Source organism: Cyanistes caeruleus, chromosome 7 (genome assembly GCF_971803275.1).
Source record: "Cyanistes caeruleus chromosome 7, bCyaCae1.hap1.1, whole genome shotgun sequence".
Lineage (NCBI taxonomy): Eukaryota > Metazoa > Chordata > Aves > Passeriformes > Paridae > Cyanistes > Cyanistes caeruleus.
In genome coordinates, this window is record NC_141707.1 from 35,061,526 (window position 1) to 35,089,447 (window position 27,922).

A 27,922-nucleotide genomic window follows, 5' to 3' on the forward strand; every position below is an offset into this window, starting at 1 on the left:
AATACTGATAAAGTACATATGATGGAGGGAGAAAAACAAGTTTAATGAAAATGAAACCATGCAATTATTATTGTAAAAATTGAATCTAAATGCTAGCCAATTTAGCTGACAAAAATCTGTTATTCTGAATACATGCAAAGCTGTAGATATGAAATTTTTAGCTAAGACAGCCAGCCTGTGACATATAGAGACAAGTACTGGACATTTTTCCCCACCCAAATGTGGTCAGGTAGCAAAAAACCTGGTTCCCATAATAAAGAGAGAACTAAATTATTACATGACCATGAGCTTAAGACTGAGAGTCAAAAACTCCAGTTCTGAAGGTAAAACCTCCACAGCTCTTACTAACAGCAGTAAATGTATAAATAACGTTACTTAACAGAATGCTTCAACTTTATGTCAAACTTCATCAGTGTTAATTAATTAATTTAACCAGTGTCATCCTTTTCCCAATGATCTTTGATGGAGGAGACTGTGGCTGACCCTGAGTTTCAAAGCAAGATGATGTGATAGAGCAGTAGAGGTACTACCTACTGATTCTCTCACTTGGCATGACAAGAAAAATCAAAGATACTCGTAAGAATATAAATAAGCAAGGGCAGTAATACCTGACACGAGCATCACAGTATTTTTTAGCATATTCACTCCAAGTTCCGAACCTTCCTGGAAACAGTGCCTCAATCTGCATGAAGAGCTATATAAAAAGTAAAATAGCAACAGTGAAAAAAATAAAAATTGCCTGTGAATGTAAGACTAATCAGAAATAATCAATATATGATTCCAGTTCTAAGTTTACATTTAATATTTGCACAAAAACCACATGCTTGGCCTGCATGCAAAAGAAATTCCACAGGATACAGGAGTCTTCAGAGAGGACAGTTGTGGGAAGCCCCCAAAAAACAGAGCACTCAGACCACTGTAACAGCACGGACAGCTTGGAAGAGATTCACATTGAACAAGAAAACATGGATGAGATGAAGTTATTTCTAAAAATACAGTTTTTATCATTTGCCAGGTACGTGGGCTTCTGCAAAGGTTCAGTGGTCTGCTTCCTAAAATATAGGAAAAGCTACTCAAGTTTTACTTCAAAAAATAGACAATATCAATACAGACCAGAAATTTCACAGCTTTCTCCCCTGCTGAGTAGCAGGAGGTAAATACCAGTTTAGATTACCTTAACCAGGAAGAATCTTGCTTTACAGTCAAAGCTTCCTGGCTTCTGAGATAATTTTCTATACATTTAAGGACTTCATACAAAGATTCTGCTTATGACATGAAACTGATTGAAGACATATAATGCTTTTTATACTCTGCCTTGTAAGCCACTGAAGAACAGCAGTACCACTTCTGTTAATATCACTGTTAATATCACTTCTGTATAATTCTTAAATTATTTTCCATTTGGTCATGAATTTTGATCCCATTGCTGTGGTCAAGGACAGCTTGTCTGGAATTTCCTTTAAAGACCTTTAACAGTGATATTTGTCTCAGTATCCATGCACAATATAATGGTATAACACTTTCTAACTTCAGTTCATCCAGGGCTGGTTGCAATGTCTTTGTACAGGAAGTCTCAGTAACTATCCACCCTTTCTAGGGAAGTACGCATGATATACCCAAGCCATTTTCCATACGACAGGTATCTTCCTCGAGTTTTCACCTCTTCAAACAAATTAAATTTATTAAGGGTCTTGGCATAGGTTCTATTTATACAGCGAGGAATTCTGAAGCATAAAGTATTATTTATATAACTCTTTTAAGTTCCCTGAATACAAATCAGCTCTTATATTCCATTTGCCCCTTCATTTGATAAATAAAGGCGGTTGTCCTGGGTTCAGTAAAAAACCCAAGAGGGTTTTTGTTACCTCTCTGCTCCTCCTTAATTCCATAAGCTGACCTTCCTTAGAAGGAAAATTTGTCACTCTGGAGATGCAACAAGCAGAGTCTGTGTTTTGTTCCACTTAAGTGAACATTAGGAATACCCAAAAGACTAGAAAAACTAAGGGTTTTCTTTGTCAGATTATGAAGTAGAAAATTTAATACAAGATCCTGTCTACCAAAGAATCCCCTACCCAGGAGAAACAAGCAGTTTTCTGCTTCGGCTCCTTATTTTCTATTTCACCCAACAATCAGTCTGTAACATGCAAGATTAATTTCTTACAAGAAACACTGTCACAAGTCACCTGTGCACAAGCTTGAAACAAGTTTGTAAATCAACTCAAAAAGGCATTGGTTTAGTTTCTTATACTTGTTCTTCCTGATGCAGCCCGTGGACCTTTTGATATCATAATGCATGTAATTGAATATATTCAATGAAACTACAAAACTTTTCATTTATTATTGATACCATCCTTAAAAAAAAAACCCAAACAAAACCAAAGCCAAAACAAATAAAACACAACACATCAAATACCTCTTCAGGTCTTCCTAGAGCAGGAGTTCCAGTAAGGAGAATAGCTCTGAGAGCTTTCTGCACAATTGGCAGTAAAATCTTGCTACGGGTGGCATTTCTGGATTTCATAAAGTGCGACTCATCAATCACAACCACCTTAAAGTTCTGCCTGTACAAAGCGTCTACCAAAGTCTGTGCATCAGATGTTAACAGCCCATACCCCAGAATTGTTACTTTGCTTGTTGATATTCCCCTGAAAGAGAAAATCCACAAGTTTTCTTAGTAAATTTTCATTGTAGGACAATTAATATAGCAGAGAGATTATAAAAAAATAATCTCAGAAGATATGTATGTCTCCTTTAGGATTGATTGACACGTGGGCTGTCAGGCTAACAGCAACAGCTTTTGGTGTTTAAAACATCTCACACTTACCAACCACACACATTTCATAACCATTTTCAGAAGACACACATTGCATTTCGAAGGAATTTCATTTATCTAGATGCATTGCTTCACCCTGTGCTCCTTTCTGAGGGCATCCCATTGGAAAAATCCACTTTGTGGACAAAAAGTTACACACAAGTCAAGATCTTAATGAGCTTCCAAACACCTGAAGTAATAAGGTCTCTGTGCAAGCTTTCTTCTGCTCTGGGTACAAAGAGTCCCCTCACCAGCAGCCTGAGAGGATTAAGCAGACTGTCCCTGAGTATTTGGGCACTGTGAAAGTACAGATTGGGCTGAACCTCACCACCTGGAAAAAACATTCCTGTCAGAGCTGTTACCCAGCTTTTTTGGTCAAACATAATAAGAACAAAACAAAAAAACCTGGAAGCAGGGAGTCAATGTGGCACAAGATGAAAAATTAGTGTTTAATTGAAAATGAACATTTTATAACAAATTTCAAGATGTATACAGGACTAAGGCATGAATTGATTTTAAAATCACTAGGGAGCACTGTGGCCCTTCAGGAGCAGCACAACACTCAAAGCTGTTAGACACACAAGTCACCAGGGTGAGGGTCATAGCTGGTCTATCCATCTGTCAGACACCACTGTTCTGGTGGCATCAGTTCTGTTTGTTCTTCAGTAGCAAGAGATCAAGAAACCAAGCAAGCTGAAGTTTCCTTGAGGATTTCAGAGGAAGTAAGTAGATGCAGCTACACATTCACACTCCTGGATATGGAAAGCACAGTGGTTTGAGTGCTGGCTCTGTGGGCACTGCAGACTCTGGCTGTCGCTGTACAGATAAATGTAGCAACCAGGTAAGTTGCACAAATCTCCCTTACCCTCTCTGAAGGGTACATTAAAAAAAATTGCAAATAAACTTATTTATTTTAGTGGAATCAATTTATTCAAGAAACTTCCATATTCAAATTTGGCCAGAAATTACAAACCTAAAACGATGCCTAGGTTTGTTTTAACCTGTTTTAATCAAGAAGTTAGCACTCAAGCAGTAAATTTAGTTCTCAAAGTTTTGAAGTAAAGCAAAGTATTAAACTGAGCAAAATAAAAGCTTAACATATGGAAGCAGAATTTAACAAAATGCTAAACCAAGTTTGGCAGCTGTATTTTTGCATTTTCTTACAAATGCAAGAAACACTTTTTAATGTTAAAATACTAGTTAGTCCAACAACAACCTCCCTTATAGCTAGGAAGCCTCCTGGGAGTTAAAAGAGCAGAAACACAAATTTTCATCTTTCCTTATTTTTGAATAAAAATAAGGAAGGTCTACTCCTTTAAAAAATATTAAAAGATCAGAATTCCATTTGCTGTTTAATTTTCCCTTCATTTTCCTTAGTCCACATTTCCCCTTTCTGCATCCAGCACTATAAACACTGAGTGTCTTTTAGATAAATACATTTAAAAAAAAAAAACTGATTTCAGTTTCCATATTCCTGTGATGAACTTAAATTTTGACTATCAGTAGGAATTACCCTTTGATGAAGCTTTCAAAATGCATTTTCAGTTGTATTACTGTAGTTACCAAAAAGGTTCCAAGCAGCACATCTTGGCAGTCAAGTCATTTCTTGATATTCCCAGAAAACATGAAGATCAGTCTCCCTCACACCGAAGTTTTACAACATCTAAACATTACCATAAAATCAACCAAGTCATTTACAGTGAAGCATACAAAAAACATACCTTGCAATTCAGGATACTAGGAGAGTTATTCTAATAACACCCAAGACATAGCCTCTCTGATGAATTCATGCTATTAAATCTAAAGATAGAAAGTGTAGGTCATGATGACCTTTTCAGTTATTTAGGGATTACTTATTCGAACTTACAAATTTTCTCAGCATGCTAAATGGAATTCTAACAGTAATTACTTCCTTATTTTGTAATGTACGCCAGAAGATCTCCCAAAAATGTTTTACAGAAGCTAATGAATTCATCAGAGTTGAGAAATAACTGTGTATGTTCAATCTGAGACACACTGAAGTAATCTAATTTTCAGCAGACAAGCATTTGCTACTTTGCAATAAGCAGATCCCTCAACTTCAAAGAAAATGAGTAACTACTATAATACAAAACCAGAAAACTGGGAGGAGTGGCTGATTCCACAGAGGATGTATCTGATAGCCCAGAGGGTGGTCCTGCTTGAGCAGGAGGTGGTGAGCATGCCTTTCTAGAGAAAAATAACAAACTGTACTCACCCAATATCAGTTTTGTTCTGAATGATGCTAATGTCATCTGGAGAGAGTTCTGGAATCCACTTCTCCATCTCATCCACCCATGGGTATCTCAGAGAAGAAGGCACTACAATTAACAGAGGCCATTCATTTTTATAGTAATATGAAATGGCAATTGCTTGAATTGTTTTTCCTAGCCCCATCTGGTAAAAGAGAAGAAAAGAACAACATTAAAACCAGAAGTCTCTGCTCAGAAAGTATATTCCATTCAGAAGAGCCCAAAAGAATTTGCAAAGACAGAACCAAATAAAGGAAACCCAGTCAAAGAGCTACTTATATAGCATGTATTTAATTATCACTTTGTTACCACGGATCATCTTTCATGAAACAAGATTTTTCTGGTTAAATGGATTAATAAATGTATTATATCTGGGTAGGCCATCAAAGTCAGAAGTAGCATTTCCATTCATCTCAGATTTTCAGTTCAGGGTCTTACTAGGAGAGACTAAAAAGATCAAATTCTTTAACTTGTTAAACTACCAACAACATTTTTAAAAGACTATGCAAATGAAAGAAAAATATAGGTGCCTTCTAACAACTTTGTCCTCAATTGCATAGGCAAGTGAAGAACAAACACCTGTGGGAAGAGCTCTGGGTTTGGCCAAGTGGGTCAACAAAAAGAAACTACTGCTCTGATTCATCAGAGCTGATGGTTTCTCTTTGGCCTAACACAGACAAGAAAGCCCAGATAGTGAGAATTCAGATGTACAGACAAGGGGAAGATTCAACAAACACATTTATATTTAATAGGAAAATACTTGCTTCATATTTTCAAGGTGAGAACACTCCCATAGGTGAATAATCATGGCAACAGATGACTATAAAATTCAGAATTTAGGGCTGTGTTTAAAAAATATCAACCCCTCACATAGATTTTATCAAAGAATGCAGCTATTTTCTCTGCTTGTTCATATGGCAAGAGATAGTTCCCAACTCCTGTGAAACATCAAAGCAGAGACAGGCCTTAAAATGTTCTGTGCAGGTTTTCCAAGGAGTCCAGTGGGTATTTGGGTGGATTTGCTGCTATCTAACTACTCACAGCAATGAGACATAAAACAACAACTTACATCTCCAGTACTGAATCTAAATGGACTGATGTAATGATATAATGAAGAGATTTCCCAAGTACAAAAGAACACAATGAATTTTTCTACTATTACTAGAAAGAAAATAATAGGCCAGCTACTGTGATACTCAGTTTTCATTCAAAATTTCCAGGTTTTCATTAAAATTTTCCTGCAAGATCCCCTTGTGTCACCAGTTCTTAGGTCATCTGAGAACAAATTCAAGTGAAAAAAGGAAACAACCCAACAAAATAACATTCATTTTTAGTTTGCTGCCATGGCTGTGTCCCTAACTCAGGCTGTGCAGTCCCTGGTGATAATCCAGGCACTGAATTGAAATGAATACGGAATAAAAGCAGGGATCTTGGCATCAGCACACCCTGGGCTGGATGCAGATCCCATGGAGCTGATCAGCAGGCTAGGACAGAACGTGAGAGATTAGAAAAACTGGAGAAAATATTATGGTCATGGGTTTTGATAGAAACCCTTCTTTCTCCAGCATGGAAATGTATGACACTGACAATTTTCGGGGGAAAATTTTGTCTGTGCCCACCCTGAGAAAAAATGGAAACATACTTGTAGATCACCTTTCAAAAAATAAACCCAGTGTTTATCTTACTTTAATCCTCACATAGTTACACAACCCAGGGATATGTACAGTAATTCTCTGATCTTGAGTCTTCCTCCATAATTTCTTTTTACATACAAGCTCACAATACTGATATTTAATTTTACCAATATCTTCTTATTTAGAGATAGGTCAGAAAGCACAGAATACACATCACTGCACTCCCCCTCCAGTGCCACGCCTATTGTCAGTATGAAATACAAAACCTTTGTATTTCAAATAAAAGTATCTTCCAGGACTTTTTATTGCTAACACAATTATACACAGCTCACTTTCTAGTTCAAGAAGGAAAATAAACTGTTTTAATAAAAAAACAGCTACTGCTGATATTTTGATTTTTCCCAAGCGTCCCTTTTCTCTTCCCCTAACTACTTCTGTATTCTCTACAGCTCTCAGATATTTTGCATTCTATGCCAGGGTAGTTTATCTCCAGATGTAATGAGATTTTTGTAGTATGAAGAGATGCTTAAGTCCCAATAATCCATCTCCCCCTCCCTCCTAGTGTGTCAAGAAAACCCAAACTAGAATTGTGAGACTACAGCAATTCTCTTCTTGAAAGGTTTTATACTGACAACATATCAAGAACATTATTACAAAAATGTTTTATCCATGGGAAGAAATGCTGGACTCAGATTTCCCTAATATGGAATACAACATATATTTTCTTGTATGGACACAATGAATTCTACTATTACTACTTAATTAGTGCACTTTAAAAAATTCATTTTTGGAAACCATATCTGTTAAAAATCTCTTTGGGCCAGGAACGTCTAACAATGCATTAAAAATAGCTACCTATGAAATTATAAAGAACTTTAAAAGAAATTAACTGAGTCAGTGTTTTTAAAATCTAACAGTACAGGAGATTTAACCTACAATTAAAACTAACCTTTTAAATTTTCTCAAGGATTCTTTTAAACTTATGTCAGATTTCAATTTTTCCTTCACTCGGGTATTTTCAGGATATCTGCTGACTATCACAGGAATTAGGATTCTTTCATTACCAGCCTTTCTGCCCACACCTCTCAAAAAAAAGTTACATCTGCACAAAGTGCATGAACACCAGAAAAAACAGTGTTAAGAGGAACAAGAACATCACTTACCTCATCAGCAATCATACACCTAAATAAGAAACAAAAACAGGGGGAAAAAGCAGAAATTAATACTAAATATAACACATAAAACCAATACTTATGAATTGTTTCTTATAAATTCTGGATTTACAGAACCAATGAAAGGAAAAAAGGTGACTTCATTCCTCCAGATATCACCTATAGAAAGTGAATTTGATATGAACTGAAAATAAGCACAACAATTATTCTAAAAATGTTTATTCAGTTTGCTGGGATTACTGCAGAACTTGCAATTGCAAAACTGAATTTCTGCTTAGGTCAAGGGATAGATTAATTGTAATTGTAAGAGACACTTCCAAGGCAAGAAGTGTATCTTCAATTTTCTTTTGTCTTTCAGAACCAGCAATGTTTTCCCTGCTTCATGACTAAGGATTATTTATGTCAGATTGGTTTTTAAAATGTGCTTTCCACAGCTGTCACATTTGTTTTGAAAGAGAAGCAGACACTCCCTCTCCCCCACCAATTGTACCAGCTAAAGTATTAGAAAATGAATTTGATTTTTTGCCCATTTTGGAGTCACTTGGCAATTCCACTGTGTGTAAAGACAATGACAACTCTGAGTCCCCATTCATAAATAATAAATTCTGTTCAGCATACTTACATTTTGTAAACATTTAAGTGCCATCTTTGACGTGAATTTCTTAAAGGTATTTTAACTTTTCAGAATTCTGTATGAACCTGTTGCACCATGTAACTCAAATATAGTGTTCCATGAAAAATTGTGGAAAATCCTCTAGGTCTTAGTGTCTTTAACAAAATTTAACACAAGATATAAGTATTCTGTATTTTTTTATCCAGAAAAATCTTTTCAAGTAATACAGAACTGCTTTAGCAGTAACTACTCTGAAGTTAGTGTAGCTGGCCAAAAAAGGATAAAATGTTTGATATTTTCAGAACTGCAGTATATTGCTGTTTGCTCACTCTGCCTGCCAGTGTGAATTCCAATGTCTACTAATTTCTGCAGTTTCTTTCAACTGACGTAAAAAATTAATTCAAAATTAATTCTTATACAGCTTCATTTTTTATAAGCAACAAGCTATCTATCTGAAATAGCTTTGCAACTTTCCCCCACCAGCTGTTAGGGATGAAGCAAAGAAAACAAAGGAAGAAAATATAACAAAACAAAGCCCCCAAGTCTGCACAGATTTACAAAGGAAATAAAAGGCAGGAAAAGAATTATTTTTAGTGGAAACTCATGATTGAGTGGCCATAATGTCTGTGATTTGCAGCTGGGCAAAGATGTTTATTTGCAGACAGCTAACACACAATTCTAATTTAAAAATAATGTCGGGTTTTGCTCAGACTGATTTTTTTTTTCCCATTCAATACTCATTGTTAATTGCTTGAACTGAAGTTTACAAAACAAGTCTTTCTTTTTTGCAGATTCTTTGAGGCCAACTGCTTTCAGTACATTAATCATGTTTTTAAAAAACAGTTTGAGGCCTGAAATCAATTGGAATGCACAATAACCTACTGTTGCAGTAGTACTCCTTACACAAATGCAGCAAATGAGTAGGACTACAACTAACAGCTACAGAACAGAGACAGCTCAAGGAAAAAAACACAGATCTTCTTCAACAATACAGATTATTTATTGTAAGAATATCGAGCTGAAGTACAAATATAGCAATAACCAAGTTGCATCTGGTAGCAAGAAAATGTGTAAAGAAGACAGGAATAAAAATATTCCTTGCCAACTTCTGCTGATAAATACAGTATTTCTCAGCAAATCAATTTCAATTTTAGTAGAATTGCATAAATAATGAAATGTTAATTACACCAGTTCAGACAAACAGAAAAAGTGAGAATGGATATGATCCTATTGCACTATTCTTTGGCATAGGTGAACTATTTGGATGCTCCTTCTTTCAGGCTAACAAGCAAAAATGAAGAAATTCAGAGTGATTTACAAATGTCTCTGATAATTAGAAGCTGAATAGCAAATAAAAAACCACCAACTTTAAAAGTATGTCAAACACAGGAACACATTTTCCATAAAGCTAGATTTCTTCATTAGAGTGAAATGTAGCCACTTAAACATTGATGACTTTATCTGCTGATGAATAAGAAATTGTTCTGTTTTTCTTTTTGCACTCATTTTCAGACTGTACTCATAAAATCTTTGGTGCTTGTCTCGGATTGCAATGCAAGATGTAACCAAAAGTCTGTATTCTATTACCAGCTGTTAAAACCAGGTATGGCTGTATTCTTTATCTCTTCCATCACCCATCCCTCATAACTCCAGGGGGATCTCTTCTGTTAATGGGCCACTGAGTCTCACTGCATGACTGATAAAATTCCATCATGCCATTGTCAGATGCTCCACCCAGGGGAGGTGCCAAGCATTCCTACCCAGATACAATCAGAGACTCAGAACACTGCAGTCAGCCTTTCCCCACTGCATTCCCAGAGGAAAACAGCACCCATCTACACCACCAGACCTTCAGAGGAAAGCTACACCCTTCTACAGGATCATTGCTTCAACAGAATCACATCTGACACTCCAGGAGAACTGCAGCCACCATTTAATCAAACTGCTACCAACACCCTGACCAACAGGGTTGCATTCTGACTCTCAGTGTTGTTTTTTTTTGTACTACTGCATTTTTATTTTAATTTTCCTAGTAAAGAACTATTATTCCTATTCCCACATCTTTGCCTGAGACCCCCTTAATTTCAACATTATAATAATTGGGGGGGGGTTACATTTTTCCATTTCAAGTAAGGTTCCTGCCTTCCTTAGCAGACACTTGTCTTTTCAAACCAAGACAGTCCTATATGGAGTACCTCCTGTTTTCATGTCTATTAACTTCCACTGAATATGTCCTTAAGTTAAGCTTCTTACATAGCAGCAGCAAAGTTGATGACTTAAAATATTTACAGAAATTCATCATTTTGTTGCTGAAGGAACATACAAATGTTCCTGATGTTCCTTAAATGAAGGAACATACAAAGTAGCTGCCATCACTTTACCCATAATAACTCTGCAAACAGAGGTTACATTAAATGATCAACAGCGTCTCATCTTCATTTCTGCAGTCCCAACAGAAACAGAGCCACAGAAACACCCCTATGCTTAAAGCTGGATATCTCTGGTGGTATTTTCCTACTAAGTATTCACTCCTTTCTCCTGCCCAGTGATGAAATTGCTTTGTCATTTTCTTTGGGGTTTTCTTACTGTACTTGCAATCCATCCATTTTTCAGCATTTAAAATTCGACCAGACACATCACAGATTGAGATCAATCAAGTGCACTAAATTGCTTTTAAAGCTCCAGTTAGTTATCTGAATGTGTAAAGTCCTCTGTGATTATACAGTTAGTGACATGAATCACTGCTTGGATCCACACTACTCAGACTCAAATTCCTGAAGTGCTACAGTTTTTAAATTGCTAATTTATGCCAATTAATTAACATTATTGACACTCACATCCGATAAAATTTTGATATGACACACAAGGTTGAGTTTATGATACAGGTAGAAGTTAATAAAACTAATCTAAGTGGAAAAGGAGGATACTGAATTTATTTTATGACCTAATGCATTTTTAAGCATTCATCTGTGTAGCTTTCACAGTTTTAAAATAAGAATCCTAAAGATGTTTGCTTAATGTTGTTACAAAAGATAAGAAGCGCAAATTTTTTTCACTGGATTCTAGGGCAATAAAAAACAGCTTATAGAGGAGAGGAAAATCATGAAATGTCTCCAGTTCATAATCACAACAATTAGATGTGAAGTGTAAAGAACTTCCCCGTCTTTATAGCCCACATCACACAGAACTTAACAAGATATCTAATAGTTAGTTGCACTAAGCTGCTAAAAAGCAATACTTTACATAATCTTAAAAATATGCAGCCTCTATTTAAAACAAACTTCAGTATGTTCTATATTATTGCAGTCAGACAAGCTGCCAACATGGACATAAAGGTTCCATGCTGTCAAAAGCAGAAGAAACAGATCTTCAGCTACATTGAAGGGACAAATACGTATTTTTGTTTCACATATTTTGACTGCAAGAAGACAGACTTCTTGTTCTCTGAAGTTCAATTAGTCATTTCCTCTCAACTGGTAGTTACCCAATCTGAGCTTCATCATTCATATCCCATCTGTTCATATGACACCTTAATAATAGCTCTATCCAAGAATATAAATCAGAGCTATGATACGCAAATTCATATCCTGTTATAAGCTCAGCCCACATGGTCAAAAGTTTCAGAAAAGCAGGGAAAAAAATCATTTGAGATGTCTCAGTTGCACTTACTCTCAGCAGCAAAGTCCAACCATGCAAAAAAGCACTAGTCAATGGCAAATTCTTTTTAATTCTTTCACACTTAATCTTTAAATGTTCCCCTTCTTCAGAGCAAATCCTGTGGCTTGTGTTTGAATCTCAGTCCATTCATCAAAGAAATCTGCTATTTTTTCCCTAGCAGAAAGCAGCAGAATCTCATTGGGATGCACTACACATGCTGCTAGAACCTTGCTACTATTCATAACCCTTCTGCAATTTAGGGTTAGCAATGGCCTTCGGACACAGTAGGATCTTTCAGAAATAGAAGAGAACCATAGTTTGGGCCTCCACTAGACTGTAACAGCCCTGGCATTTTGAGGTGTATTAGCCTGAAAATAAAATTACATCTTGTTTTAACAAGCAAACACAAAGAGCTTTGAGTAAGGATGTACCCTGGTGAGTGAACATGCCTGCAGAGAGCAAGGTCTGTTGTTCTGGTGCACCTCAGGTGCACACACGTCCTTACTGCTTACTGCAGTTCACTGAAGAGAACAAATGTAAGCATCTCAGGCTTGTACACAAACCCCAGCTTTCTTCTGGATGTAGAGAATCCCAAAGTTGAAGGGACCACCCAAAGCTGGATGAGGCAACCCCAGAACCAGACTTTTAGCACTATTAGAATAGGCTTGGTACTTGATAACTTGCAATAGTATCAAGCACCAGGCAAGTGTGAATTTACACATGCTTACTACAGCAAACCTTGGAGAGAAACCTGAAGGAAAAAAAAAAAATAACAAGTGAAGAAGCTAATAAAGAAACCCAAAACTCCTGATAGAGCCCTCTGAAAGCTCCATCAGGAAAGCTCTGCCTCTGAAAGGACAGAAATAATAACTTTTCAAACCTAAAAAAACACAGAAAGAGTTCCTGGTTGTGTTGATGTCAAGAAGATTGGAATCAGCTTCGCAAAGCAGAAGGACAAGCAGATCTTCAAAATTTTATGCAGATGAGTTCATTGGAGAAACAGAAGGAAACTGAGGCTAAGCTCATGTGGCATATGTCATAGAGCCACACAAAAATAGTCTGCATCAGAAGGTTAATGCTAGCACAGTTTTATAAAATGAGTTTCAGGGAAGAACAAACATTTAAATGAAAATAATTTTTATTTCTACATGTCCGGGTTACATTTGGGTCACCCCTTTTGAAATGTCAGCACTATTAACCACACAAACAATACAGCTAAAGTTTCTTATATTAATTATGCCTACTGCAGCAAGGTATTTTTGTAAAGAGAAAGAATCTAATTTTGAATTTTGCTCTTGGATGAATATTGATTAACAACACCCTGGAATTAACGTCTGTACAACCAAAGATCCTACCAAGTCAAATAGCTGGTGTTAGAGGTTTCTTGTAACTACAGAAATATTTGCAATAATATCCTCTCTAGACTGCTGTGCTTCCTTACACGGTAGACTAAAAACTAAAAGGGTACAGCAATCCCAATACATCTGTTGCTTACTTGTAGGGATAATTTAACTTCTTGGTTGCTTTTCAGCAGCTATTTATCCAGGAAAAGCCACTAAGAACTGCAGGTAGAGTTTTCAGAACAAATTCCTGCCCTTTTAAATGCATTTTCCAAGGCAAACAGTCAAAGCAGTAGCACCTCATTTTTTAAAACACTGAAAAATTTTGTTACTACTCAAGCAAATTAAAGCTGTTTTTTGTTAATGCAGGCTTTGGAACATGTTGTACAGAGGAAGCTCGAGTCTTTCTTTCACTGGTGTGGGTGTCCTGATATTCTTGGGATTCTCACCTACTCATGTGAGTCAGTTTTATATAACACTACAACATATAATTTACCTCCTACTCACAAGCCAACACTTCAGCACTAACATCTTAACCAAGGGTTATTTAAGGAATCTGAACTTAGAACATTTTTATATAAAACTGCGCAAGCAACCATTACATTTGTGTGTCAGTAATCACAGCACACAGTCCTAAAACTAGAACAAAGAGAGCTGACTCCCTTGCAAAAATAATCAAGGGTGCTGCATCAAAAATAGCGCTCCAGAAGATGTAAGATAAATCTTACCGTTGCTCCTGAACTACTCTAGGTATTTAAAAAAACCCTAGGTAATAAAACCCCAACCACCTTTGATTTAACATAAGGTGCACTAAATTGCCACATCTGCATTTTTAATGATTATGAAAAGGAGAGTAGAGGAGAATGATTGTGCTGTCTTATGCTTTTCGACAACACTCCTCTACATGTGACTGAAAAACCCACCTAAAATATTTTATTAGTATTTGAAAACTCTCAGACTACATGTTCTGGTATTTTAGTTCTGGCAAAGAAGTGTGGAATAACACATAACACAGTGGTCAAGTTGAAGGTTAAGCTCAGACACGCCGATAGGCTTTTAGAATATATTAATAGAACCATTAGGGGAGAAAAACCTCCAGCCTAGAAGACACTCAACAGTGATAGTGAAAACTCCTCATCTATTCAGTCACTGGCTTCAGAGACAAATGGGTTCAGCAGCTGACTCAATGTAAGAAAACAGAGTAACTTCAACTAATTTCAGCAGCTGATAACTGTTCATCTTGCTGTTAACTGCATGACTGAAATACCTGTGAGCAGTAGTAGAAGCCTTCCTTAGTATGCAGTCTATTGGCTTTCAATGAAATGTAGATACTTACCACTATTTTTCCAATAAACTCTGCATTCCTGGTGATCTGGGGCAGTCTTCCCTTGTGCCTATGTTCTTCCTTTCCTTCCAGCTTGCATTTAGTCAGTCAGAATGTGACTCATACTTGTTCAAGAGCTTACCTCTATTCACTCTCATTAAAGGGACTTATCTCACACTCAGAACCGTTCCCTCACATTTGTCCTCTCCTGCGTGCTGTGGTTAAACACCAACTTCACATCATGGATTCCCACACTGCAAACCTTCCCTGCAAACAGCTAACACCAATTCATTTCCCCTTTCCCCTCCATCACTGCTGACAACCTACTACCTACACTTGTAGTCTTTATACATCTTGGTTCTCCTCTTCCATTCTAACAAATTGTGCCCTCCATTTTTAAAACCTGCATTTTCTTCTCTATTCCTGCTGCTACAAGTCCACATTTAAACCCAGGTAAATTCTCGTATTTCTACCATTGGGTTTTTCTGTTCTTATGTCTTCTTTTTTTCTTTTTCACCCCACATAGCTCCTCTCCTGAATTATATCCTAGATTCACTTACTGACAATGCATTTTTTGTTCTATTTGAATTGCTTCCCAGTTCCTCCAGCATCACTTCCAAACAAGCTTCCCTGGCTACGAAAGCTCTGCAGAATTTGGCTCAGTCTCTCATTCATACTTCCTGCATCTGAACCTCATTCTGTGAGCTAGCATCTTCATTTATTCATCCCTCTCTTCCTTGGCACTTCTCAAATGTGAGATCTACTCTGAATCATTACAAACCAATGTCTTAAAAAAAATTAAATCTTTCTTCAACCCTCAGAGCTGAAATGTATTAACTATTTGATCCTCTCCATATTCACTAAATAGCAATCCCATTCTTGTTCCCCAGAGATTACCTCTGTGCTTTGTTCTCTAAGACTGGAGATAACTGCTCACCTGTTATAATGCAGGTTTAAAAACCCACATTTATCACAAAATTGTAATAATTTCAGACATCTGAGTTGCTGAATATATTGGAATAAAAGATGATTTCTTTCTTACTCTGGTAAGAGACTTATGCCTTTCAAACAGCTCTTTCAGGCTAACTACAAACCACTGAGACTAGAAACAAAAATTTAAAAAAAGTTACGATTATTTTTGTCCCAATCTGATCTCTGATCTCAAGTTCTACAAATAATGGAAATGCTTATGGATGGCACTTGATGATGCAAGCCACCAAGTATGAATTAAAATAAAAATGAAATATTTAAAGAAATATTCCTAGACATATTTTTTAAAAAATAACAAATATGAAGGTAGTTTCTTTTTCTAACATGCAAATTTAAGTAATGTGGCTTTTACTGAAGTCAGTGTGACTGGGAAAAATTTAACAGTAGCCTGTAAAATATTTTTGTAAGTGTTCCTATAAATCACACATCTGATTCTGAAAAAAAAATTGGACAATGGTAAAAAGCAGCTGGTCTTGCATTTAATCACAACATCGACTTGCAGAAACCTATGACCTCTCAAACAAAGGACAGAAAAATTAGATATAGACAGTAAGAGATATATAGACATGCGACTAGGCTTAGTGCTTCAAAATGGAATTGAAAGACAAATCTATTCTCTTATTCATAGCTACTATCAAAGATAAGAAACTGAAGAACAGAAATGCACTGAAAGAGCAAATCAATCAGTAATCATGGATCAAAAATAGTAAAGATAAAAGCAAAGTAAAACAAAAGCTCTGGTAACTTAAAAAGGGAATACAAGGCAGAAAGCAACAATTGCATGGTACAGAAGGAGAAAGAAAGATTAATAGACAATATAAAACCCAGAAGCAAACTCTGTAACAGTGACAAAAATAAGAATGAAAATGAAAAATAGTTATAGAAAAGTGTAAGACAAAAGGGCCTACTGCTCTACCACAAACTAAAATGTGCATAGGGAGTGCATGGGCTGAACATATTTTCTCTTACTCCAGCAGCTTCCAAAATCTAAAGCTGTAACTCCCTTAGACACCCAACTCAAATGGAAATTATACCTTTCATAATACTCAATGGATAATACATCCTAGAAAGTTAAAGAAATTTGTGTAGAAATTTGCATAAGAATTTAAATAGGACATATCAGAAATTTCTTGCCCTACAAAGGGCTGTGGCTGGGAATTCCAAACATTTCTATTTGCTTCCTGCCCAAGAGCTGCTATTTCTGTGGTCCAACTGCTAAACCCTCAGCAGAGTGTACATGTTGTGCCTTTCTAGTGAAGAGTCTTTCAGCTGTGTTGATAAACTTTGAGGAAATTAGGATTTGAACCTTTGGTTTTTTGGTCTGTTTTGTGGATGGGAGACAGGGAATTAATTTCTACAAAAACTGATAGTTTTTTAAGTAAAAGTTTGTTTTAATTAACTATGTAGTCCTCACGTATAACTTGCTAGAGATCAGAGACACAGTCAATGGGAAAAAGTACAGTTTTGAAGTGCAGGCAACTAACTCAATTATTACAACAGAAGACATTCACACTCGATTCTCCAATGATTTCACTGCCATAATGTTTCTCTGTAGCCCATTATCCAAAAAAAATTAAATACTATAAAACTTTTTCTTACTCCAGATAGGGACTGCCTAACAAAACAATTGCCCTTGCATTAAAACTGATAGCTCCTAATGGCAGATTTGAACTCTGCATATCCTGATATTGCCATCCATGGTCACTTTTTTTACTGTGTCTAACAGCATTAGCATGTATGAGAAATTAAAAATCACATGCTCCTGAATACATAAGTTAATGTATTACCTCTCAAACTTATAGAGGAAACAAGATTACCCCAGTAAAAGTTTGAGCATACAATTATAATGGAAAAGCTTGTTTGATGGGTGGTAAATATATCTAAGTCCTCTTTCGCATCTAGCTTAAACAAATTGTTCTCCCAACATGCCTAGAAAGAAATATAACTGTGTGTCTGAAGGCATCTTTTACAGATACCATCTACAAGACAAGCAATGCTAAATAATGATGCTTGCAAATCACATGCTGACAGTTTTTATTACAAAACTTGATAAAGCATTTAGTGATATCCAGTAGCATGAGAGCTAAATTTCAAACAACAGCATGCCTCTTTTACAGTGTATTCAGGTGAACAAATTATTTGTATTACTAGACAGACATCACACACTTCCATAAAGAGAGGATATAAAACAAGAATACATGGTAAAAAGAACTGTGACTTTCCAAGTATGACATTAGAGAACAGCAGTAGTAAAAATGAGTAATATTCAAAGAGAGCCATGAGCTCAAATGAGATTGAATACAATCCTTATTAACACTATTGAGTCACTTGCCCATGTATCTTGGGATATTTCACCATGGATGTTTTACCCAAGCTTCCACCACTTTTTGCAGAGCATTGTGCTTTGACACTGCCACCTCTTCATTGCCACCTGATAATCCCTCAGTTCTACCCCGAGTTCTCAGGAAATGGGGATTTGTCCACATCTGTCCAAGTATGACTAAGAAGCAGCAGAGAGCAGAGAATTACTCACTTCTACCTCCCAACAGCACACACACATCTGACGCCAACAATCCTTGGTATTTCCTAAGCCTATTGCTAACAGGTCACATTCCTGGAGAGGACAAGTTGGTTGGTTTTTATTTAAGAGACAGTTTAAAGCACACACAAATAAATAAATAAATTTTATTGCTGTTTTTAAAAGTAACTCACACCTTCACTGCAAGAGAATCCCCAAAATAAAATAGTCTTCATGGAATTAAATTCTGTGCACCCAGCTTTTCTGCACATTAATGTTTGAGGCTACGAATAAAGACTATAAATTGTATCCATCCCTAGGTAGCCATTCCAAAGTGCATCTCTGAAGAATAATCTCTAGTAAGGAATAAGCAGCCAGTCAGTTATTTACCTGTAAGGCATGTTTGTGAGAAAAAAGTTATATTAGCTTATGTTGAAGTCCACCCTGTCCTGTTGAATCTAAAATTGTCACTTCCTAGAAAAGTGTTAGGCAGTCTCTGTTAGATGAGGTAATGCCTTTGGAGCACCTACTGGAAAAGCCTTTGATTCATTTACCAATGAATCAAAAATACAAACCACAACAGCATATTTATTTTATGCTTTGGGAACAGACAAGGGAATTAATAGCTCACTCCCAGCCCCTTCCATGCAAAAAAAAATAAAGAGTTTGTTCTAATAATAAATCTATTTTCATGCTGGGTGCTTGTCTAATCTAAGATGACATTAACTGAATGTCTTCAGCCAACACTTGCTCTACACCAGTTTCCTACAACTACAGCAAAGCATGGATTAAGTGATGGCTGTGAAGGGAGTGCATAGCCTGGGGGAAGAAGAAAGATGAGCAGAGATGCGCATATTGTTCACTTCAAGTTCTATGCTTACATATTTTTTAAAACTAGAAAAGATACTTCTACTGAAAATATACCACTGGGAATACTGAAAGAAGGTTTAAATCATTATGGAGTATACAAAAGGGAAAGACTTGTGTGAGGCAAGGGCTGACAAACTAATAAGAGAACTCAGCTACAAGCACCAGAGGCTCTTGTTCTTTGTTTTGGGAGAGAAAGAGAAATAGATCTGCATAAGCAAGGGACAGATTTAAAAAATACTCCTTGGGAAAGTTTGACTTAACACAACTTACTTTAGCTGGAAGCTGGCTGAGAGTGTGCACACAATTCCTCAATGTGACCCAGCTCTTACACAGAATTTGCTGTGCCAAGCAATGAGATTTCTTGAAACCATAATGAACATTTTTTCATATGCATGCCACATGAAAACCATCAGTACTGGGTTACGCAAAACTCATGTTAATTAAAGACTTAAATAAAAAAAACAACATAAACCCATAACCCTAATGAAAAAAATAAAATTCCCTCCTTGACAGTCATTAGACTAGGTATTCCAAACCTTTTTGAATACTTACTGCAGGCAATTGTTACTACTTCAACAAAAAGAAGAAAGAAACATCTGATAAAAATTTATCTAGTCCTACAGTTAAGCTGCTTCCCGAGGAACCTCTATATTATACAATAGCCTGCAAAAGATTATGCCACTTTCAAATACATCCATTAGCCTACCCAAATTAAATGTGTAGTTTCTTTAATTTTAATGACTTCTGTTATTTCACTATTTGTATATACAAATATATACCTCAATTGCATATTCTATGGCAGCCAAGGGCTTTGGATTTATCAAATTCAGCTCTAACACAGGCTTTGCTGTCTATTCTATCAAAGTCTTAGCTAGTTATTAAAATTATATCCACTGTGGATTATATTTGTGCAGCAAGAAAGTGCTTGATATGGGTGGTGGTCACAGGGAAATTAATGCCAATTCAGCATAAAGCATATCAAATCTCAGGCTCTCATGTGAAGGGCTGGACTCATCTTTCTGTTCTGCCACTGAAATTAGCAGCAAAAAACAGATGGTATGTTCATTCCCTGAGACATCAGTGCTAAAGGGTTTTGAGCAAAGGAACAAAATCAAAGTGAAAAAATTCAGAGATTTTAGTTTATTAAAAGTTCCATATAATTCCAAGAACTGCTGATAAATATTTCTTTTCCAATTTTTCACCTTTAGAGGAAAACATGCACATTTCTTTCCCCTGAAAATAATCACCAACATTAGCAAGCAAACCCCTTAGGCCCTGAGCCTCTCCTTCTCAGCAAGATGCTGAAATAATCAGGAACTAATTTCATCCATCTTTCCCACACAGGCTACAGTAATTCCATTTGTGCCAGACTTCCCCAACATCATTCCTTTCCCAAACAACAGCATACAGTTGTTTCACAGCTTTAGGCTGCAATTGCCCAGATTTCCTAAAATTTATAAATGTGGAAATACCATTTTCCCCTCTCCTTTTTGACCTTGTAATTCAGTAACAGGCTCTTACTCAGCAAAGTATTTCCAGCCTCTGCTGCATAAACCATGTTTTGATTTACCAGGTACTTAATTGTTGAATTAAGTCTGAATGAGCCTACTCCATCAGCTGTTGCACTGGCTGAGAACTCTGCAAGGCTTCTCCTGTTCTGCTGCTGCAGCTCAGTGAGCTCCAGAACACCCTGATTACACTCCAGAACTGTACCAAATTTAAAATAGAAAACCACACAGATGCATCAGGATCTGTTAGTCATTCCCTTAACAGCTCTACCACGCCATTAAGAACTAAAGAATCAAATGTGAATTAACTTATTTTAGAATTTTTTATTGACATAACAAAAATGATGGCCCTACTGGTATCAACCTCCTTTCACATGAGAACTTTGATACTACTATTGTCTTTTGGATAATGCATTATTAAACATTTCTTCATCCTCTGTGAAAAAAAAAAAAAGAAACTAATTTTAAACCATGTTACCTTACAGTTTATGAAAGGTTTCTGTAACATAACTCACCTAAGACTTCTGGTATTGAATAACCTTTGTAAAAAATAATTAATGCTTACCTAAAGTAATTACTTTTAGCATGTGATACAGTAAGTTGAATACAATAATTTTACCTGCCACTTCTCTGAAGTGCAAATATGACGCCCTTTTCCTGAAAAGGAAGCAGCTTCTTTCTCAGTCTTTCAGGTAGGAAGGACAGCTTAGCATCAACATCCTCTAACTGAGAAGCTTTGAGTGAAGGTGTTTCCTGGAGAGCATTGGCCATGCTGAACCACTGGGAAACAAAAGAGAAAGAAGATATCTTACCTACATGGCAGAATAGAGAATAAAGCTTGATGGAAGAGTACTCCATCTTGAAATAATCAATATCTACACAACTTTCCTCAGTTTTGAGAATTCTCTCTGGAAGGCATAAAATGGTGCAGATGCTGGAGGAAGAGTCCACTACCTCAGTATCCATAAAATATTCTAACTATTCCAGGATGAAGAGGGCAGCATGTGTCTCTTCCTTTACACTATGAAATAATTATTTTAGCAAATACCCTATTCATGAATGAAAGTTATTTGTCATTCAAATCGAGCTTACTACTATTACAATGTAAATGGTTGATGTAAGCAGCATTAGAAAGCATGATCAGCAGTTTGCAACAGCTTCCTTCTACCCTCATGGAATCCAGGTGAAGAGGCAGATCAGGCAGATGGATTCAGGTGAAACTATAGGGCACGGTGAAAGTATTCCTATCGAACTCTGCTTATGAAGCTTTGGCTACAAAACCTGGTGTACACTATCCTGATGTGGTGTGGGATCACTGAGACCCCTGCTGTGAATCTCTCAGTTAATACTGTCTACAATCAGAGACATACAAAGGAAAAGAACAGAGGACTAGAGAGCATAGCAAATAGACAACACCGGGAATTTGTCACATCTGGGACAAAAGAAAAAGGAGCTGTCAGTACTGTTGACAACAATGAAGAGAGAAAAAGGACAGGGAACAGGACACAAATGTTCTGAAAATCCACTAAACAGTTGTAGAATTCCAGAAAAATGAAGATTTTGGTGGATCTGTCAATGGCATTGCCAGCCAGGCTAATGACATTCAGGCAGACAGAAAATAAATACTTGTTTTTTTGGGTTACAGGATGAATTACAGGCATGTCTACCAGGATACTCATCTGGCATTCAGGGGAATGTAAAGAAAATGCTGTGGATGAGCCTCCAGGCAAGTTCCATGACATTCTCATCGTGGAAGAATTGAATAGGGTAACACTGGAACTTCCAGGCACTCCTTCTTGGGCCTCCACTACCACTTCTACAGAGAAGGGGTTCAAACACAACCATTCTGACATACTATTCTGCTGGGCAATGAGGGAAGAATAGTGAATTTAAATTTAAAATACTGATAAACACACAAAAGTTAGGACGTAAGCATTGCATTGACTGTGGGAATTTTCTTCCCCATTTTTCTAAGTGGAATCTTTGGTGTACCTTCACAGAAACAACATTCCCACACCTTGGGCCTCTAGAATATTCAGCAGCAGATACAAGGACTCTGATGAGCACGAGGCTCTTTCATTCACGTCCACCACAGAGCTTTGCTTAACAGAAGATGGAAAGCCCCTGTGTGCCCAAGACAAGCATTTTCCAGAAAAAAATCATAAAGCTCCAGTAAATAAATACCTGCTTTGGCTCTCAGTTGAGCAAACACAAATGTTTCAATTCTAACTGTTGGGAAAATAACCATAATTACTTCAGTTCTATCACAATATTTTCCACTGAGTATTTTTTTCCTTTAAAACTTGATTAAGGTAAGGTACTTCAAGACTGCTGGCAAACAAACAAAAACTAAACATTTCTGTAAGCCACGCTTCAACAATGCTGCAGGACTGGTGGGCCCAACAAAGCTGTTCAACACTCAGTTCTGAGACTCACCTCTAAAGAAAATTTGTGACTCATTTTCTGTGATAATTTTCCATTCTATAAATGCAGAGATAATAATGTACTTATGATCAACTTGCTACATAGCTTGTTGTGAGTGACAATATGAGAATGAAATGTTAACATAATTAACTTTCAGTTGAACGAGATCATGACAAGATCCTTTTACTGAAACACTGAATAGGAACCATGCAGTTTCAGAAGCATAAATCTGAATTAGAGGAGGCACATGAGTCATCAGTACATAGCAATACTACCATGAAAAATGTTTCTGCATCAATCATTAATGAGGTTAAAACTGACTTTGCAGATCTTAGAAAGCAACAAAACAGAAAGCACTAACTCCCAGATAGGTACAAGTTTTTGTTTAGTTTTTTTCTCTAGGTGAATTATTGTATAAATGAATGGTGAATAATCACAGACTAGGTGAATAATGAAAGAACTCCACATGTGGTAAACAGTGACTATTAAAACAACATATACAATGATTGTGGCAGTGGTGGTCATGTATGTTTTCAGACAGAGTACTTATGTACACACTGTAGTAATGTCAAGAAATAAAAACAGTCTGTTTTAAAAAAGAATTTTGTCAGTGTAGCAGAAGACAAATTTGTATCTTTGTTCCAGCCATTGCAGATTTAGAAGATGTAATGGGAGAGAGAAAGACTAGTGCATGTATTCTCTAACTACAACTTTCCATGTGTTTTTCTGCATTCTTAATGTGCTGTAATACAGATCACATCGACCTTCCCACATCTCCAGATCACAAGGTCTGGAGCTTCATTTATTTCAGACAAAATAGACCCAAAAGATTTTGTGTGCAGACCTAGCTTTTCACTCAGAGACTTCATTCACCTGCACAAGTTTCATGAGTTAAAAAACTCAAACTCTTGAGAATTTACTCAAGTGTTTTAAAGGAAATCAGGGATGAAATAGCTGAATTACTAACCCCAGTTTCTATTAATCTAAAATTGCTTAAGTATCTCAGGACTAGATAGTGGTAAATGATCCCAGCTTTTAAAAGCAGGGATGAGGAAGATTCATGGACCTACATCATGATTCAATCATAGGGCATAAAAAACCAGTAAAAAATTATGAAATGCAGAACCCATGAACATCAGGATAAATGAATTTATTTGGTGGGAGTCACCATGTGTTTTGTAAAAGTGATTCCCATTTTTCCAGTCTGATGATGTTTTTTGAAAGGGTTCTACAACAATGTACCTATAAACTGTTTGATGCAGTCCAATTCCCACTACCTTTCAAAACTGAATTAAAACAGAATGAATTTTATAAACATATTTGTTTACTAACTAGAATTTCCAGGAAAGCATTTGAGAAAGTCTCTCAAACTTCCAGGAAAACCAAGCTGCCATATAAAAAAATTGCACTGAAACCTTTCTTTTTAAAATTCAAACAAGTAGACAGTTCATACATGAGAGAAACAACATCAGCAGTATTTCCAAGTAATCTGCTCCAACTTCTATCATGTTCAATCAGTCACAAATGATCTGGAAAAGTAAGTAGCTACTGAGGGATAAGGGCAGTGCAAATAATAAAATAGAATTTCTTTCTAATCACTGCTACTGCAATACTGCATTTCATTATAGGCCCTTATCCTTCCAGAGGCAGCAACTGAGACCTAGCTTGTTGAGGATATTACCTCTGAGGCTGTTTCTTTATTGGAAAGTTTGGTGCAAGGCTGATGACAAGTTCAAGGACTACTTTAAGTTTTCCAATAGCTGTTTGTCAACACATGCTGATTACGTAATATAAACCCACTGCTTATTTTTACAGGCCACTAAGTATAGCCCTTTAATGCAGCTCAGCAGCACAAGCCTAAGACAAATGAGTCTTTCCACTAAGGGTTTTGCTTCATAAATTTCCTCATGATGGACTTAACTGCTCCATGACTGTGTGTTCAATAAAACTTAATAGGGAATTCAAGGCTCTAAGAACATCTTGGTTGATTGATTAATCAGCTATTTCACAGAATTATTTGGGCTGGAAGGGATCTCTGGAGATCATCCCATGCAACCCTCTGACTAGACAGGGTCACCTGGAGCAGGTGACACAGGAACACACCCATGTGGCTTGGGAATGTCTCCAGAGAGGGAAAATCCACGAGCTCCCTGGGTAGCTGTTCCAGTGCTCTGCCATCTTTGTAATGAAGTTCTCACTCGTGCTGAGGTGGAACTTCTGTTTTATTTTATGGCCATTGTTCCTCATCCTGCTGATGGGAAGCACTGGGAAGAGTCTGGCACCATCTTCTTAGCACCCACCTTTGAGATATTGATGTGCATTAATGAGATCCCCTTTGAGTCTTCTCTTCTCCAAACTAAACAAGCCTAGTTTTCTCAGTTCCTTCTCTTAAGAGGGACGCTCCACATCCCTCATCACTTTTGTAATCTCTGCTGGACCCTCTCCAATAGCTCCTTGTCTTTCTTGCTCTGAGGAGCCACCAGTGGGATAACAAAGAATTGAAAATCTACCCATCAGAACCCAGCATTTTAAAGAACATTACAAGAGAAAGCAATCAGACAGAGCAAAGGACATCACACAGTTTTTCAGCACAGAACAGTTTTTACACAGGCCGCTGTACCTTGCTGGAGGGAAGCGTACACCTCAGTACCTGCCTGAGGGCAAGTTTTTTATTTTACTTACTCAAGTCCCTGCAGCTGCAATCGCAGAAGTACCCGAGCGCACGATGCGAAGGGCCAGCAGGAGCAACCGCAAGAAGTGAAACCCGTCACAAACACGGTTTGGGAACAAACAGCAGTCACCTGGCAGCTGGTCCCCAGCTGGCGACCGACCCCGAGCGCATCCCACCTCGGGCACCCCCTCACGGCCGCGGGCTCCGCGCTCGAACGGCCGCCGGGAAGTGACGCATGACCAGGGGTCACGGACGGGAAGCGCTTTTGGGCCCCGGGACCGCTTTTTCCTTATTTTTTTTCTGTCTTCCCCGTCCCTCTCGCCCGTGGCCCCGCTTCGCCAGGAGCGAGTTAAAAATCATCTTCCCGCCCGGCCGTGCCTCGTGCCGGTCCCTGATCCGCTGGAGCGGGCGGGCTGAGGGAGCCGGAGGGGCGGGAAGGGGGAAGCGGGGCTAGGAACGGAGGAAGGCGAGGATGCCGCTAAGGGCCGGGCTGAACGGGACAATGCCGCCGGCGCTCGGGGTTGGGAAGAGCGGTGAAAGCCGAGGAGAGGGGCCCGGAGGGCGAGAGGTTGCGGGGGCAAGCCCCGACTACAGCTCCCAGGCTGCCCCGCCAGGGTGCGGGCGCCGTGCGGCTGCAGGAGCAGTAGTGAGGGCACCCAGCGGGACCGGGGAACTGCTGCTCAGAGTACACCACACGCTGGGAAGCAGGGGAGCGGCCCAGGCGCAGCTGAAGGGAAAGTGGCTGGGCCAGGGAGCGGAGGCCGCTAAGACCCCGCGCTGCTACAACCGCGGGATCGCTCTGTCTGCCCGCGGCCATGGGCTGCGCGCAGGGGGCGGGCCTTGCGGTACCGGTGCGCCGCGCTTACTGGTGGTCACGGCTGTCTGTCAAGGCGATCGTGCCCTCCCATTGGCCGTCGCCTTCCGGGCGGGCTCTGCTTCGCGTAAGCGCCGAGCGGCACCACTCCGCGGCAGCTCCGGGGGGAGGGAGCCGCTACGTTTATTGGTCCGCGCGACCGTCCATCATTAGCGCTCCACGCAGCCATTGGTGGCGGCAGGCCGGGGGGCGGGGCCTCTCTCCCCGCCGCGGCAGCAGCAGGAGGAACCCGGGCGGCGCTCGGCGCTGGGTTCGGCGCCCCTCGTGTGTGAGGAGCCGCGACCCGCCGGTCGCGGTGTCCCGGGAAGGAGCCCGGGTAGGAACCCGGGAAGGAGCGCTCCGCCCCGGTGAGGAGCCCGGGATGCCGCCGGGAAAGGCACTCCCGCGGGCGGGGGTCGCAGTGCGCTGAGGGAGGAGGGGGGGCCGCGCCCGCAGTGCGCAGAGCGGGGGCAGCGCTGAGGGGGGGGGCGCGGCCGCGGGGCCGGTGGGTGCAGCCCGGCCGGGGGTCGCGGTCCGGCGTGGCGAGCCCGGCCCTTCCCCTTCCCTAATATAGCCAGGGCTGGCCGGAGTGGGACACAGGGCTGTTCATCTATTATGTTTTAATTTTCTTAAAAATTCTGCCGCATGTTGGATAATTTTGTATGTGGGTATATCTATCGTATTATAGTATAAAGTGTAAGTAGACTCGAAAGCAAGCTACGTCACAGCCTGCTTTTTACCATCTCTTTTAAAAACGTTTTAAAATGAGTTTTAGCACCGAAGAAGGGTTTCACTTTATGAGGACGATGGAACGAGAAAGAAAAAGAAGTGAGGAATACCTGTTTCTTACATGGGATCTAAGAATTATTCAGATCATTCACGTGAGGAGATTTGCACACATCCTACATGTTTGTGGATCTGTGTGATACCCATAGAAAGCTGGATTAGGAGGGTGATGGAAAAAAACCCAAAAAGAGTGGTGCCCACTATGCTTAGGGTGCATTGCTACATAGTACAATCTACCAGAGTGTTTGTTATCTTGGAGTGGTTTTGCTACTAGTCTTAATTTTAAATTTTGATGCCCCTTTCTCATTGACCTGGAACCGAAGAGATCTTGTGTGCCCAAAGCAGAATAGGGAATGTGTTGGGTTTTTTTCTCTTGCAGTGTCTGACACTGGCCTTTTTTCACTGAGGTATTAACCTGCAGCTTTTAATGAGGTTGCTTTCTCCTGACTTGCCTTCCACAAGGAATAATGTATTTGAGAC

General features: G+C 38.6%; 1 protein-coding gene across 7 annotated transcripts in view; it reads right to left on the minus strand.

The window, feature by feature from the left end:
- The window catches only part of ZRANB3 (zinc finger RANBP2-type containing 3), a 41,377-nt gene extending 14,640 nt beyond the window's left edge, over positions 1 to 26,737 (minus strand). The window contains exons 1-6 of one of the 7 annotated variants that reach the window (XM_086898667.1): positions 25,815 to 26,643; positions 21,328 to 21,488; positions 7,880 to 7,898; positions 5,049 to 5,227; positions 2,414 to 2,645; positions 609 to 694 (exon numbers count right to left, since the gene is read on the minus strand). In XM_086898667.1, the coding sequence (XP_086754793.1) occupies positions 609 to 694; positions 2,414 to 2,645; positions 5,049 to 5,227; positions 7,880 to 7,898; positions 21,328 to 21,479 (668 nt within the window). In that variant the 5' untranslated portion in view covers positions 21,480 to 21,488; positions 25,815 to 26,643. Of the gene's footprint in view, positions 1 to 608; positions 695 to 2,413; positions 2,646 to 5,048; positions 5,228 to 7,879; positions 7,899 to 21,316; positions 21,489 to 25,814 lie in introns of those variants that run through there. The other 6 variants (XM_086898668.1, XM_086898669.1, XM_086898671.1 and 3 more) reach the window with 6 other exon arrangements.
- Between the last annotated feature and the right edge of the window lie 1,185 nt (positions 26,738 to 27,922).